This window comes from Perca flavescens, chromosome 19, assembly GCF_004354835.1.
Source record: "Perca flavescens isolate YP-PL-M2 chromosome 19, PFLA_1.0, whole genome shotgun sequence".
Lineage (NCBI taxonomy): Eukaryota > Metazoa > Chordata > Actinopteri > Perciformes > Percidae > Perca > Perca flavescens.
Window position 1 is genome coordinate 14,144,319 of NC_041349.1, and position 16,802 is coordinate 14,161,120.

The 16,802-nt window shown below is 40.9% G+C and overlaps 1 protein-coding gene across 3 annotated transcripts in view; it reads right to left on the reverse strand.

Annotated features, from left to right (window-relative positions):
• Positions 1–15,988, reverse strand: part of si:ch211-200p22.4 (phosphatidylinositol-binding clathrin assembly protein) — an 86,486-nt gene extending 70,498 nt beyond the window's left edge. For 2 of the 3 annotated variants that reach the window (XM_028606199.1, XM_028606198.1), the window contains exon 1: positions 14,726–14,855. In XM_028606199.1, coding sequence (XP_028462000.1) covers positions 14,726–14,855 — 130 coding nt within the window. Of the gene's footprint in view, positions 1–14,725; positions 14,900–15,765 lie in introns of those variants that run through there. The other variant, XM_028606197.1, reaches the window with a different exon arrangement.
• Positions 15,989–16,802: the final 814 nt, after the last annotated feature.

Genomic DNA, 16,802 nt, shown 5'->3' on the forward strand with positions numbered 1-16,802 from the left:
CAGCAGCGCGGAATATCACCGCAATTGATCTCAGACATATACACTAAACACAATCATTAAAATGGGCTAATATAATAGAATACAATATCTGGAAATGTAAGAATATCGGAATCAGGACTGGGAATGGTCATATTCCCTGCTCATTCTTTAACAGACACCTTCAAAACTTGGCTGACTATGAATATTTTTGGACAACATGCAGCCTGGAAACGCCAGTTAGCTAGGCCAAACTACTTCATAGCTTGAGTCGCGATTTTCTTTTTGTACCACACAACTTTGTGAAGCCATTTAAACTGTTGCGGTTACCGCCATAAAAAAGGCCATAAAAAAAGACCATAAAAAAGAAAAAACATTCAGCACAACTCAGCGGTTATAAAAATAGTTTCTAAATAAACTTCTCAAATGCATTTATATTCTTTATAGAATATATTGTCTAAATGTCTAACCTTATTCCAGTGTTGTCATTAAGAGGCCGACTTTGCAGCAGGAATATTGGTCTGCATCAGAGCATGTGAGTGGAGTGTGAGCAAGTGGGAGGATTTTGGATGGAGGGCAAAGCTGGCGTTTAAAAAAATGTGAGTGCCCGAAGCACAGCCTGCTTTCGGCTGACGTTTTACTGGCAGGTGAACCAGGATCTCCGGGCACTGGCACTGGCACTGGCGTTGAGGTGGGGGGAAGGAGGGGAGGGAATTCCGTGAGGAGAGGAAATTCTGGATCCTCCACTCCATGCATTCGGCAGGCACAATGTTCAATTCAGCAAGCACGCATCGGTTATTAAAACAGAACGCTGTTTATTGGCAGGCAAACGCTTACAAGAACTACAGGATATAATGATCCAAGAACTTAATGAAACCAAACTTAACTAATACAATTCTTTGTCGAGCTCAAGGGAATTTCTCTCTCTGGTTTTGTCTCTCAAAACGAGGTGAACTACACAACAGAACAACACCTCCGTTGCTTGCGACGATTCAATGTCTTACTGAAGGACACTGCCGCAGGGTGGATACTTGCCAACGAAGAAGGCTTGAACGTTGGCCATCCAGTTGAAGGACGACGTCTCTAACTGCTCGACCACCCTGCGGCTCTGATCACTCCACAGGGAATTGAGATTATGAAGGTTTAATAACACCGCTAACTGAGCAAGGGTACCGCCGCAGAGTTGACTGACCTTCATTCAGAATGTGTACTGAGTAACAGGGCGCCGTGCGTACACATTAACAGACACCACACAGCTGAAAAGCCAGACACAGGAGTGCAGCCCCAATCTGTTAAAGATTAACGCTCCGCAGTATCAGCACCTTGTCTGGCATGTACTAGTAATCTCCTTCTCTCTTCTGTCTGTTTCTGTGTTAGGGACTGCAGACAGGGTTTGCTTCAAAAGAGGATTCCCTGTCCACCCCTCCCTCCCTCCCTCTTTCTTCCCCTCTCAAATCCTTCTGATAGGAGGTGGAGAGAGCTGTAAAGAATTCTAAGACTGCTAAATTTGACAAAACAAACAAACAAAAAAAAAAAAACATCCTTTTCTTCCTTTTTTGGCTTTACAAATCACACTGAACGCCAACTAACAGTGCTTTTTGTAAACGCTCTATAAAGAGTGGATGAATATGAAAACTCTTGTTGGTGTTGACAGGGAAAACAAAGCTTTTCCTACATGACGCAGTACGCGTCTGTCCCATCCAATTCTTTCTATGATCGCGCACCTTGCTGCCAATGCAATCAAAGACACAATAGAGGTTTAATCATTGATCGGTATTTACTTCTCTGCTTCTCGGGAATAAAACAGTAATTTGACTGACTGTCTTCGGGCAGCAGTTGAATCAACAGGTAGCATTTACGAGTCACACTCACAATCAAAATCATTGTTCTATTCTCATTGCAGCTGTCTGATAAAAGAAACAGAAAAATGGCAATGACAACTTAATTGTGTTTTCCGCTGTTGAAAAACAAAAAAACGCTACCATGGAGAGAAGGAGGGAACAGAATGAACAAATTGTTTTGTGCTTTTGTGTATTGCCACTTTAGAGTGGAGAACTAGCAGAAAAATAGTTTCTTTTATCTTATGTAGGCTAGACGAAATCAAATTTCATTCACGTTGTTGTCAGTTAGCTGATAACAGAAACAGAAAATGTGTCAAAGAGAACCACTATATTGCATACTCCGCTATGATAAAACAAATTAAAAGATAGAAAACCGACCCGGACTATCTGAGAATGCTTGGTTGGACAGAAGTCATTTTCACATGTAAAATGGTATATTCTTTTTTCTCCAACTGAGTGTGGACATGGAACGAGGTAGAGAAGAAGAGAGTAGAGTAGGCTACTGATATGGACATTACAAAAAAATGGATTGGGTTCTGTCATATTTGACAAATCCAGTATACTATTGCTTAATCACTGTTGTGAATGAAATGATAGCCACACAACTTAGAAACATTTTTCCTACAACTAGAGCTGTGTCGATAAATGTAAGAATATAAAGTATAGGAACTATTTTGATAATGGCTGCATATTCATGCAAGGATATTCTACAGTTCCAGCTTCTCAGGGGTTTCTTTGTCGGTCTTTGTGATGCGTTAACTGAATGACACAAAGAAATCGTGACAGGCATTTTTCAGCCCAGATAAATAACCGATTAACCATCATTTTCAGTTAGCTACAACATGATTAAAATGTGTACAAGCGAAAGAAGAAGGCTGGTGTATCAAAGTCTCCACTTGGAGTCATGAAGTGACGGTGTGGTTATCGCAGTATTGTAAATCGCAATATGACCTTTTATTCAAATCGTGCAGTGTTATTTTATACACAGAAGAATGATTTCAAGCAGCAAAGTAGCTAGATTTTAAATTTAGCATTAGTGCTCGATATCTGCCAAACCTTAAGAGTTTAGGCATCAGAATCCAAACAGAAAATGCAATGGGACGACAGGGGAGGAAAGGTGGAAGGATGGAGCAGAAGAAATAAAGAGAGGGCGGGAAAAAAGGATTAAGACGAGGAGGCAGAGTGTAGAAACTAAGACAAAGTGTCACCAGAAGTTGTCTACTAATAGACTGCTTTAATTCTCCCCTTGAGGTTTTAAATAGGAGTGGTTTCTCCGTCTCTCTTAGTCACACACACACACACACACACACACACACACACACACACACACACACACACACACACACACACACACACAACTCTCTTGTCTCCAACTGCCATGTTTTCATGGGGGGATTCGGGAAATGTCATGTGAATAGGATGGAAGTCTTTGCGTGCAAGTCTCTGCACAAATGTCTTGGGGGATCGTCTACCAGCTTCTGACAAAAAAAAGAGAGTGACGCCGACGGAGGCAGGCAGACGTACATGCACACAGGTAGACTCCGGGAATAAAAACAAGCAGTTGAACCCTGCCAAAGGCTCCTGAGAGAACACGGCTAAAAATAACCAGACATCAGAACGGGAACAGAAGTACTGAATGTTCCCAAACACACACACACACACACACACACACACACACACACGCACGCACGCACGCACGCAGACAAAGCCTATTTAAAACCATGTACTATCATTACTTAAATGTATATGAGTGTGTAGTGCAGTACATTGGATTTAGGAGAGGGGACAGCGTTGGTTCCCTTGAGAACAAACCTTGACCCCAACTAGTCCAGTGAAGTTTCTCTGGATAAATAAAGAAGGTTAAATTAATTCTTACTTATGCTCGTATAAATAACAGCCCTACAAGTACACTAGCTTTGGAGCTAACGTGTAGTAATTTACACAATGAATAGATTAGCAAAGAGCTAGGCTTGCTGCCTGTTTGACCATTATTGTTGCATGGTTAATGTCTTTTTTTTTTTTTTTTTTTTTTTTTTTTTTTTTTTAAATCGGTCTACCAATTAAAAAATGCAGCCTATAAATAGGACATTTGAGATACTTCAATTGGTTCTGTGAGTGGTTTTAGAGGAATATAAGGAATTTTTAAAGAAGTTATCTGAAAACATTAAATCACCAAAGTTGTTGGTAGTTTTCGACTTTTCTGGGCTCCAGAATATAGTTGAGAACAACATGTTCATACATTATTAGCTTTTGAAGTTGTTATAGTGAACATGTGGGCAAATAATTGCAAACCCACACTTCCAGCACACAGAGCAACATTAGCATTCATTTGGGAGTCAACAAGGTTGAGAGCGGTAAGAGTAAATGGATCAAAAAGTAATTTGATTCAGTGTTATTATAAAAACATTGATTAGTGCAGCTTTAAAAAGGTTTAATAGTAACTTTTCACTTGTTCATCAATGAAGTAACAGTTATGATTCATGTATATATGGAGCACTGATGTCTGTATAAGTGCAGATTCACCTTTTTGGTGTGCTTTACGTGTCTGGAGAGGGAGGGGATTTGGGGTGTGGTTATTGATGTGGTTTGATTATTTTCTAAATAATAAATGAGTACATGAGGGGGAAATGTGTGGAATAGTGCTAAAGAAAGTTAATTACATTGGGACTTTCTAGCAATAACATGACTAATGTAATTAACTGTTGCAGTAAAATGTAAAGACTTCAAACATCCAATAGATCCTGAATTACGTATTAGACAAAAGCCGGCTAATTTTGATTCTCCTGTGTTGTGTTATAGCATGGTCTGGTCATGCCAAGTCCTGTTGAAGCTGAAAGTGCTTCAATGTGAAACTGTGCAGTGATATTTGTTCACTCAATCAGCAACTATGTAGCGCGTTTTGCAACTGATCCCATACACACTCAAAGACACTGAAGCACTCTCTTGGGGAGGCAGAGACACCGCTGCAATTCATCCTTCTTCCCCCGCCACACACACACACACACACACACAGTCTCACACACCCAACACTTCACGGGCAATCCCTTGGGCTTCACTTGAAACAGACGTATCCAGACAGTCAGCAGTAAGCCTTTTTCCTGCCCGGTAGTCTAAACTGGGCCTATCTTGGCTCTGCAGCCAGGGAGGGGCTGCCCCGCTCTGTTTAGACAGCATTAGACACACCAACAATCACTTAAGACACAGGCGTCCCCACCATGGTACATAGCTACACCCTGCAGCAAGTCTATCAGGGCTGGAATCAATGAAACACAAATAGCAGGATATAAGCAGGACTATTTGTATTCTTCATTGTCCTTGAATCACAATTAACCTTTTTAATTCCGGGAATACGTTCTTTAGTGGTTAGAAATCACTCTGTGTGTACAATGACACTTCAGAAGAATAAAGAAAAGGACAGAGTGACAGAATGGCCCGAAAAGGGAAACACTAAATATGGGGAGGAATCAAGACTCATAAATATTGTTCTTTAAAGAGGGGAACTGAAATTTGGATTCTTCACACTTTATGTGGAAGGAATAATAATTTTAATAAAAATACTGCAGATAGGGTATATCTTTTTTCAAAAAAAAGAGTATAAAACAAATATATGAAAATGGTTGTCTAAACGTCAGGTATTTGGGCGTTTACAATGACAACGGTGTCTCACTGACATTCAAGAGCCTAGGTTGTAATAAGATATGCCGTCAACTTCTGTGGGCGGCTACTGAAGGAAGCACGTCATTGCTTCATCACAACGTTCAATTTGTTTTCCTGTTATTTCAACACCTGCTGAGTAATAGGCGGATCCTGCACATTCAGTGTTGCGTTTGTCTCATGTTACAGAAAGGAGGGAGTCTAGTGAGCATTCAGGGTCTCTCTTTCATTGGGTACAGTTGTGATGACAAATAACAGACTGTCGACGAATATTCTAAATTTGAGAATATATATATATATATATATATATACACACACACACACACACACACACACACACACACACACACACAAACAAGTGGCCCTGTAACTGCATCAATGTCGATTTTCGTATAGAATCACAGAAACCCTGTGTCCACTCGTATTAAAATCTGTCCTGATCCGATCACAGTGGACAGCTCTAAGCACAGGTGTGAATGCACCCAGGACGCATTAAGGACACACTGCGATCCGATCACTCGGACCACATTCGGATGTGGCCACATTCTTCATTATAGCAGTGTGTATGCGTATGTGTCCTGGGCCACATTAAGGACCACCTACTCAACTGTGAGAAAAACTACGTTCTCATTCAAAGTTGTTCTAATGTCACAGAATGCCACTGACAGTGAATCGTGCATTTTGGATGGGATTTCATCATACCGATGGCCATGTTTCAGATGGTTTTGTTCTGCTGCAGCCTGCTCCCTGACGTTGCCTGGAAAAGGGCAGCCCGTATCCAATCATTTTTAGTTTCATAAAATGTCTCCAAAATATGTAAGACATACCTGTTCTGAAGTCACAACGTCTGTTGTTATTTAGAAGATGGTGAGCCCGTCAGTGGTCAAATGAGCAGCTATAAAACGGCGGAACAGTTTCCTTTCCTAAAAGTCCCCCGTTATTTTGTGATTTAAAGCTTTTGTTATTATGTCATTAGTTAGAAGCTACAAAACGTACTGAGAGCTGAACAGACAGACCATAGGCAGCGCTTTTTCATTAGTCGTCGCCCGCTTCTAACCTAGGATTTATGAGAGAGTAACAACTGACATTTATCAACACACACACACAACCAGCCTGTATAAACGGAAATGATATACATGGTTATTTGCATATAGAGCGGGGAAGTGAGATCCGATCACAAGTGGTCACAAAGGACTCATTTGGAGACACATTTACGGTCAGTATATGAACGATTATTTAAAGTGCCGTTTCCTCTCAGGTAATTTTAGTAACTTCAATAATAGAAATTCAGCATTACTCTTAAATCATTATTGTACAGGGTAAATGTTTGTATAGCAACTTTGAAATAATCCCACAAGTACCACATCAGTACACGCACACCCACATCTAACACACAAACAAACGTGTGCAGATCTGTCAAGGTGTCCCACAAGCTCCAGTCTGAAATAGAGTTGTAAAGTTCGAATGGGCACAAACTCACTGGAGGCTGACACACAAACCACATAAACCTGAGCTCAATAACCTACTGTAAACAATGCCTCTATCCAGCTTCTAAACTAACACAAAGATGCACTGTAGCCCAGACAGGGGGAGTCAAAGTGTCGGACTACTCTAGCACCACATCAATTTGTCATGGAAGTGTAACCTAGTTTTAAGGTTTGGCTAAAAATGGCCCGACACAACATGCTTTCAAAAGGAGCTGTGGGCCAGCAGCTCAGCCAGCTGGTAAAACTGATGTGGCATGTTGTATAAAGCTTTCCTAACCTTAGCTGCTACTGAGTAGAAAGGCCTCAAACTGTGCTCGATAACAGGATAGTCTGACTAAGCTGCTGAGCCAAAAGCTGTGGTTAAGATTTCTGTTAAGAATAGCATGTTGGTTGGTAAAAAAAAAAAAAATGACTGCTTGACCAGGGCGGGACGACAACACAAGCGTACCAGACAAATGGCCATTTACTTTGGCTAGCAAGTTGACACTTCTGCGAGTCATCAGCAACTTTTGGAGGTCCTGTTTTATGAAAAACAAAATCTAACAGTAAATGGTTGGGATTTTGTAGAAATAAACACAAAACAGTTTGATTTACTGGGCTTTATTGTTAATTTTTGGAGTTATACCTTCTGTATTCACATAACTTTGAAAGTCTGCAACAACATACATTTTGTCATATGTCAAAGACTGTACATGCCTACGAACATGAGTTAACACATGTATGTATGCTGACACCTAATATAGTAATATTCAAACCATGTCCACATCCACTACGCGTGTCTACATCCAGTTCAGAGTACATCTGGCCCTTTATCCTTTTTATTATTATTTTTATTTATTTTTTTTAAATCAGTGCTACCTGCAGAATAAAGAGTCCAACAAGCAATGCACATAGACAATGCGCTGCAACAGCCAAAAACACCAGCAAAAGGGTAAAAAACATGTCAAATGTTTCCTGGCAACAGAAGGTTTTACTGTAATGATGACGCAGCAACACAGAGGCTAAAACTCTACAAGAGAGCAGCCCATTAGAGACACATTGTGCCGAGATTGTGCCATTTACTTTACCTTCCGCAAAGCTGTTATCCAACAACGTCTGAAGCAAGTCATAATAGGAAGGGGCAAGAGGCAATAATGGTTCAAATGATGATAATGGTGCACACTATTATTTTCCCCTTTTACACACAAAAAGTGAGTGAAGTAGTTGAAAAAGCAAGGGAGATTAAATCCTGAGTTTGGGTGTCTTCTAGAACATGTTTTAATGTTAAAAAAACAACAACATACTGTCTCATACGGTCTGTCTGAATATACCTGTATTCACCCTCTGAAACGCACCATTTTAGCGTTCGTCTCTTTAATACCCCCTCCCGAAAAATCCCAATATGCTCTGATTGGTCAGTGTTTTCGGGTAATTGCAGCCGGGGAATGGCTGTAGCATGGTTTACACATTTTAGTGAATAGTGAATTAACAGAAGAGGAATCAAAATCAAAATCAATATTTGGTGTGACCATCCTTTGCCTTCAAGACAGCATCAATTCTTCTAGGTACTACACAGTTTTTGAAGGAACTCGGCTGGTAGGTTGTTCCAAACATCTTGGGAGAACTAACCACAGATCTTCTGTGGATGTAGCCTTCCTCAAATCCTTCTGTCTCTTAATGTTATCCCAGACAGACTCGATGATGCTGAGATCAGGGCTCCTTTGGGGCCATGTCATCACTTCCAGGACTTCTTGTTCTTCTTTACGCTGAAGATAGTTCTTAATGACCTTGGCTGTATGTTTGGGGTCGTTGTCCTGCTGCAGAATAAATTTGGGGCCAATCATTCACCTCCCTGATGGTATTGCATGACGGATAAGTATCTGCCTGTATTTCTCAGCATTGAGGACACCATTAATCCTGACCAAATCTCCAACTTCATTTGCAGAAATGCAGCCCCAAACTTGCAAGGAACTTCCATCATGCTTCACTGTTGCAGACAGACACTCATTATTGTACCGCACTCCAGCCCTTCGGCGAACAACCTGCCTTCTGCTACAGCCAAATATTTCAAATTTTTGACTCATCAGTCCAGAGCACCTGCTGCCATTTTTCTGCACCCCAGTTCCTATGTTTTTGTGTATAGTTGAGTCCCTTGGCCTTGTTTCTATGTCGGAGGTATGGCTTTTTGGCTGCAACTCTTCCATAAAGACCACTTCTGGCCAGACTTCTCTGGACAGTAGATGGGTGTACCTGGGTCCCACTGGTTTCTGCCAGTTCTGAGCTGATGGCACTGCTGGACATAAGCTTGATGCGTTTTTCATCTGCTGCACTAATATAAGTTTCCTTGGCCGACCACTGTGTCTACTATCCTCAACGTTGCCCATTTCTTTGTGCTTTTTCAAAAGAGCTTGAACAGCACATCTTGAAACACCAGTCTGCTGTGAAATATTTGTCTGGGAGAGACCTTGCTGATGCAGTATAACTACCTATATACTATAATTGGTTGATCATACACCTGACTACAATCCTACAAAATCCCTGACTTTTTGCAAGTACCTATAAATTGATGCTGGTTTGAAGGCAAAGGGTAGTAAAGGCACAGTTTCTGAATACGGGCTGTGTGCATTTCTCTGTGGATTGAGCATTTTGATACTTTTACAGTATTTATATAGCACCTTTATCTGCTTTATAATCAAAAAAGATATTGAAATCTCACTTTTTGTTAAATGAGACCTTTAAGATCATTAATATTACAGTATAAAAGCAATTACTTCTGTAATACTTAAGAATGGAAATAAGGTTAATAGGAAAAAAGGGTTTTCTCTCAACTCTCATTCTCTCTCCCCCTTCCTCTCATTCACACACATTTTGGACCGAGATAACAGATGGTTTAGAGGAGACGAGAAGAAGGCCGTCAAAAGTACATCAAGCTGAAACAATCATCGCTGAACAAAAGCTGGGTGGGACTTCAGCACCACTTTATCAGCCACTTACATGACTTCATTCACACCCCCATTAATGTGACTCCAACAACTCTCACATTATGACTAGCAAGAGTCTTACATGTGCTGTCAAGGTGTGAACTGCAGAAGTGCTGCAGAAACTTCCCACCAGTCATTCAGTAAAACAGATAAATGGCAAGAGAACAAGCTAAGTCTTCCAGTTGTCTTTCACTGGGATTATTAGATATTCCATTATATGGATTACTGGGAAGCTCCATTAGAGTCGCATTCAACGGTTCTAAAGAAAAACACTTAAGAAATGGCCACCAACGGTTGTAAAAACAGCACCATTACTGAGGCTGCAGCCGATTTCACCATCCAACTTCCCTGTCAACTAAAGTCCATTTAACAGAAGCCAGTTGGCTGGTTTGCTGCCATGACAACAGTGTGCCAGTGAAGGGGAAACTAGACTTCAGTTTAAATGTCACAACTTCTCCCTTAACAGCTGTAAGATGGTAAAAACAATAAGTGTTTCAATTATGCCAAAGTGGAAAGAAGTGGCCTCCTACAGTAAGTGTGTGTGTGTGCGTGTGTAAAATGGCATCACTCAGCTGCTTATAAAAGGCTGGATTAAACACACAATCACTCTCACCTTGACAACCTGAAAATTGCAAGCAGTCACAGGCATATTCTGACCCATCTGAACCCTTCCTTGTTGGTTTTTATGACGATCATTTCTATAAATAGAAGAGCTATTCAAAACGGATGGGAAGACTGGACATTTTTGCTGCCGACTCACCAGCTGAGGGTTAATTAAGGTGGACAGTCCGAGTCATGACACTAAATGGCTTTAAAACGGCACTTATTTTCGCCAGTGGTGCGTGAATGTCACGGCTGCTCCAGCTTAACAGCGGACCACCGAACCCTTGCGATCTCACTGCTGGCTGGCAGGGCTTCTGCCAGAGTTATGCGGTTATTGGGTCTAGATGCAAATATGCCGGTGAGATCATTCACAGCTGGCTGTCAGACAGTCACAGCTGCTTGCAGTGAAAATGTGCCAAAGCTAAAGAAAATGATGTGTGTGTGTGTGTGTGTGTGTGTGTGTGTTCTCTGACTGTGTGAAAGATAGATAAACTGACAAAGTAAGCATAAACACAACCTAACTTAGGTCTAGTGTCACAGCCTGTCAGGTTTCTCTCTTACCGTTGATAAATGGCTCTGCAGGCTTACAATTTACTAGCCGGTGGACTTGTTAGCTGACTCACGCACTAGCTAGCTGGCCTTCCTGAACCCTGTTCAAACCTGTAGCATCTTGTTTCCAGATGTATCTAAATTGTACCAATATCCAGTTGATGTGGACCGCAGTTTGGCCCTGGCTTCTGAATGCATCTTAAAATGTGTCTCGATTGACAACTTCTGATGAGATTTCCACTTCCCTTCATCATATTTTACCGTTTCTGCAAAACACGTTTACTGCTGCAGACTATGGCAGTTATTAGGTAACTCATCATGGGAGCAGATTTCAAAACTATGTTAAGAATTACAGTATTTGGCAGAGGCAAATTGACTTAATACCATGGCTAGTTGTCTGCTGTGCTTATTGTGACAGGTTGGGGCACGGTAAGTGAAAATATTGGATTTAAAATGCTGGTTTTTGGCCCCACGGAAATATTTTCTCACTCCGGACAGACTGAAGACATCTGTGAGATGACAATACCTTTGAAATCGCAACTCCCTGCTGGATAACAGGCAAAACAAATAGCATAACCCGTTGGTTACCCACCTAAGATTTGGGAACGAATCACATTGTTTACTACCCCATATATTCTAGGTACATTGACACCTGTTCAGCTTATTGTTAAGTTGAATAGGGCTTACTGAATGACTGGAAATTAGGGCTGGGCGATATGGAGAAAATCAAATATCACTTTATTTTTGACCAAATACCTCGATATCGATACCGCAACGATATTGTAGTGTTGACTATTGGTGCTTTCACAAAATATTTACACAATGAAATTTTTTATAAAAAATCATCAGTAATGGTAAGTGACTAAGTGGGTAAAGGCAAATAATAGAACAGTTACAACAGTCTGGTAAGTTCAGAAAATGACATCACTTTACTGTAATGCAGCCTTTAAAACCAGGAAAAGACAACACTTATGCCATATTATGATATTACGACATCCAAAATCTAAGACGACATCTAGTCTTGTATCACGATATCGATACAATATCGATATATTGCCCAGCTCTACTGGAAAACTATCTCACCTGGCTGCCTGTGTTCATTACATTACTGGATGGTTGGATGAGCTGGCTGGCTAGTTGACGGAGTAATGATCGAACACGCTGCGTGCCAGCCTCCCCGGCTTGCTAACCGACTCAAATTGACTACCTGCCGGCGTGAATGACGACCTAACCTATAACCTGCCTTTATTCCTGCCGGCTGGCCGCCCGCCCTTACAATACCAACAGCACAATGAACCTGACAGCCTGGATTTTTACCTTCATGGGGAAATCATCTACCGGACAAACAACATGACAATCAGGCCTTCATGCGATGCACCACTCACTGACCGTTCCCCCTGCGGCACCGAGGTCGTTGCTCTCGCAAAGAAATCAATAATCTACAATGATTAAGCTTGACGTGGCGTATTGGCTGTAGGGGTCTGGCCAAGTTCACAAAAGGAGAGGAGACAATGCATGACTTTTGTCAAACGTCAGCAGCGGAGTCTTGCGAGGAGGAGTTGACGGATGTGAAGCAGCTGAACAGAAGCATCGATCAAACACGTGCATCCTGTGCCGACAGTAGGTTGGTTCCCAGAAAACAGAATTTCAGCAAATCCCCCCCCCCCCAAGAAAATGTCTAACACAAGCTCTAACATTATCCCCATGATTCATTCTTATTTGTGATGATTAATGTGTTCATTCATTCTTTCCTTTGTTGTTGTCCCACTCGCATCATTGCCACCTTCAACATGACTCAGTTTGATTTCAGGGGGCTCTGCTGGCAACTTAATCCACTCTTCATTTGCAAAGCAAAATGTGAAGAGACAACCAGGAATCTGGAGGAATAACACCAGCAACTTAGATCCAGGAATTTGCGGTGTGATAAGTTTCCCCGAAACCCCATGCACCAATGGAAGTAAACATGATGTTTCCTGAGATTACACAGTATACAGCTCTATCATTTTGTCTCTCCTTGGATATAAAAAGGTGAGCACAGTCTGTCCTCCCTGGGCCACAGGTCTGATAAAATACCTGCTGTCTGTTGCTTCGGTCACGTGTGTGGTTATCTCTGTCATGTCTGTACAACAGGATCCTGCCATAAGAGTTTTGTAACTGAGCCAGGACCCGAAACACAAGATGCTTTTAGAGTCGTTTGTTTTTCTTGGCTCCGTTTTAATAGAGGCCTAAACTCAATTGGTGGTTAAAACGATTTGTCTATTAAAAGATTAGTTGATCGCCAACTATTTTGATAGTTGATTGATCGTTTTGTCATTTATCAAGCAAACATGTGCTAGTTCCAGCTTCTCAAATGTCAGGATTTGCAGCTTTTCACTTTTTTTTTTTTACATAATTAAAAATGTCATATTTTTGGTTTTATTTTATATTTTTGGTTGTCTGGCCAAAACAAGCAATCTGAAGTAGAGCTGAAATGATCAGTCTACTTATTTTTTTACGCATAAATGTTAAATATTCTGTTTCCAGTTCCTAAGATGTGGAGATTTTATCTTTGGTTTTTTTTGGTCATACTGTATGATTGTAAATTGAGAATTTTGGACTGGTGGTTAGATAAAACAAGCAATGAGTCATGTAAAAATATAATGGGCATTAGGGCTGGGTGATATGGATATATCAAATATCACAATATTTTTGACCAAATACCTCGATATCAATACCGCAACAACATTGTAGTGTTGACTATTGGTGCTTTCACAAAATATTTACACAATGAGATTTTTGATAAATAATCATCAGTAATGTAGCTATAATAACTAAGTGGGTAAAGGCAAAAAATAGAACAGTTACGACAGTCTGGTAAGTTCAGAAAATGACATCTCTTTACTGTAATGCAGCCTTTAAAACCAGGAAAAGACAACACTTATGCCATATTACGATATCCAAAATCTAAGACAATATCTAGTCTCATATCACGATATCGATATAATGTCGATATATTGCCCAGCTCTAATGGGCATGGGCATCTGAAAGCAATTAATCGAGAAAATCGCATTCATCGATAATGAAAATAATCGTTATTTGAAGCCCATTTGAAGACCTTTGGTTCTGGGACATTTTGAAGAGCATTGTTCACCTATTTTCTAACATTTCGAAGTATAGGAAATTAATCATTTTTGACTGCATAAGTAATTGACAGGCTAAACAATAACGACACCAACCATTAGTTGTAGTAGCTTTAATTGAATTGTTAAGGATATTCTGCGGTTGGTCGAGCAATTTTAGGACATTCCTTTGGGCTTTTGGTAACTTAAAAAGAGGCACTTGTCTTATATGGCATTTGTAGACCAAAGGATCGATCAAAATCAAAAAGATCATTGGTAAATGTATTGACTCTAGCATCCCCACAGTTACTACTGCTAACGTGTCACTTGTTGTCTCAGTATACAAACAGTTAACAGGCTGTATGTGAGCTACATGTAAAAAAGAAGCATGCAGGTCTTTATTGTCTAAACCCAGCCTATATAATCTGTTACCTGTCCAACCAGCCAGCCAGTGTGTGAAGGAATGTGTGCATCAGAGCTTCAGTGTGCTGCATTTGAAGCCCTGCAGCTGGCTGACAACAGACACAACTAGACATCTAAAAAGAAGATATACTCACAGTCAAGGTGTTTTTTCTTAGGTCCGCTGACTTCATGTGTGGTGGCTTTGCACACAGCCTTGCTGATAGCCGACCCGGTCATGCTGTGCTGCGCTGCTGCGATCCGATCCGTGATAGATTGGCCCGACATCGCTTCTTTTTCTCTCCCCTTTCTTTTTTCACCCCCTCAATCACCTAAAATAGCACAATAACGATCCGATCAATGGATCAACTCCCTGCGGGACACAACTCAACGTGACTTCACTGTCAAGTGGAGGTAAAGGGTTGCGATCAGACACCCACTGTTGTGGGGTTTTTTTTGTTTTTTGTTTCAGGTGCGTACAAAACCTGTGCAGTCTGCAGTAATGTCAGATCACTGGTGGCAAAAAAAAAAAAAAACCTGCCAGGTACAGGATTGGCTCAACAATGAAACCCACAATCAACAGCTGATTTGCAGTATAGTTAAATTGTTTGGCAACAGTTTATTCCGACTATCTATCTATCTAGTAAACACAACACGACGACACTAAACTGAGCTAGTCTGTGTTAGCTAATGTTTCCGTTGCAGTACTCGAACCAGGAAAGAGTCCCACTGTGGAATTTGTAAACACTGGAAATTACTTTCTGGCCACAAATAAACATCGCTAACTGGCTGCTTTGTAACCTGGACGATTTGTTTTTTGAATTGACCACCTCGAGGCAACAACAAAAAAGTAATCCGTATGGAATCACAGTTTGGAGAACAGCAACAAAAATCTCGACAATCCAAAAAAAAAAAAAAAAAAATTGAGTTCCTCCTCCACGTCAACTTGTTAGCTTGACTGCTTTAGTTAGCTATCACTGGTCGCTTTTTAAAGTGTGTGTTAAACCACCCCTCGGGCGTGAAAAGTCATTCAGAATTGGGCAGCACATTGTTTTGAGTTCATAAGATACTGTGTAACTGACAGCCGGGACAGGTGCCGTTTCTCCCGGTGAGAAAAGATGCGAGGAGCGGTGGGTGTTAGCCGAGTAGCTAGCGGGGGTTAGCTGCGGTCTGTGAATAAAGAGCCGAGCCGGCGGACCTGTTAAGTTGAAAATGACAGCTCCCTTAGCTCGGTTATTTCCTTTAACGGTCCTAGGGCTCAGCTGGTTCTGTCCTTCCGCTGCACACTCCACATTACCGGCTCGTTTTACCACCGACAGTCCCGTCCTGCGCTGCTGTCTGAAAAGTCTCGCCAGTGGTTTCTCTTTACGGACGGGCTGGCTGCTTGCTTGCTGCTCTGCCGGACAAAATGGCAGCGTAAAAAATCAGCTGATCTCACAACTGTGCTGCCTTCAGGGGCACCTGGAAGGCTCGGAATTTAAAATGTTGAACCCCACGACTTTCCACGAGTTCAAGTAGGCTACTCAACTCGTGTGTTTTTGTTTAACCATAATCCTACCAACTGGGGTACCCGCTGATGCCAGAGGTATATTTCTTTTGTATATCTCACGGGTGCTTTTTTCTACAATTCCAATTTTTCATGACTTTGTGTCATTGCCTTCTGTTTCTTTTTTAATTTTTTTTAATTTTAATTTTTTTATTTATACCAATGTATTGGGGTCCTGATGGACTCCAGTCAAAATTACTCAATTCCGCCTATGCAGTTTTCTAATTTTTTAAAGTAGGCTATCACACTATCAGGGGCTATATCGTGGTAGGGGCATCTGTCAGTCATTTTGATCACAGATGCAACAGACAAAGAAATCCTCATGTGCTCTGTCTATTTTCGTTTTACACAATATGCAAATCAACTGTAGGCATACCTTGTCAAAAATAATTATAATCAGTTTTTTTTTCAATGGGCATTAATTGCATAGGCTAACTAGTCATGTTTTGAGAATAAAAAAAATTAACATTTTGCTATGATGGTTGTTTCTTATACAGTAGTTTATTCTTGGGGTCTGTAGTCCTTGTCTGTTATATGTTTGCAGAATAAGGGTTAATAGTGTCCTTTTCTGTTAGTATACTACTTTATAACAGTACACTTGAACACTTAAATCATCACAACATCCACTGTGTGCAGTGGTTCAACAAAGTGAAGAAAACACGAAACAAGCATTATTTATTTGATGTTTT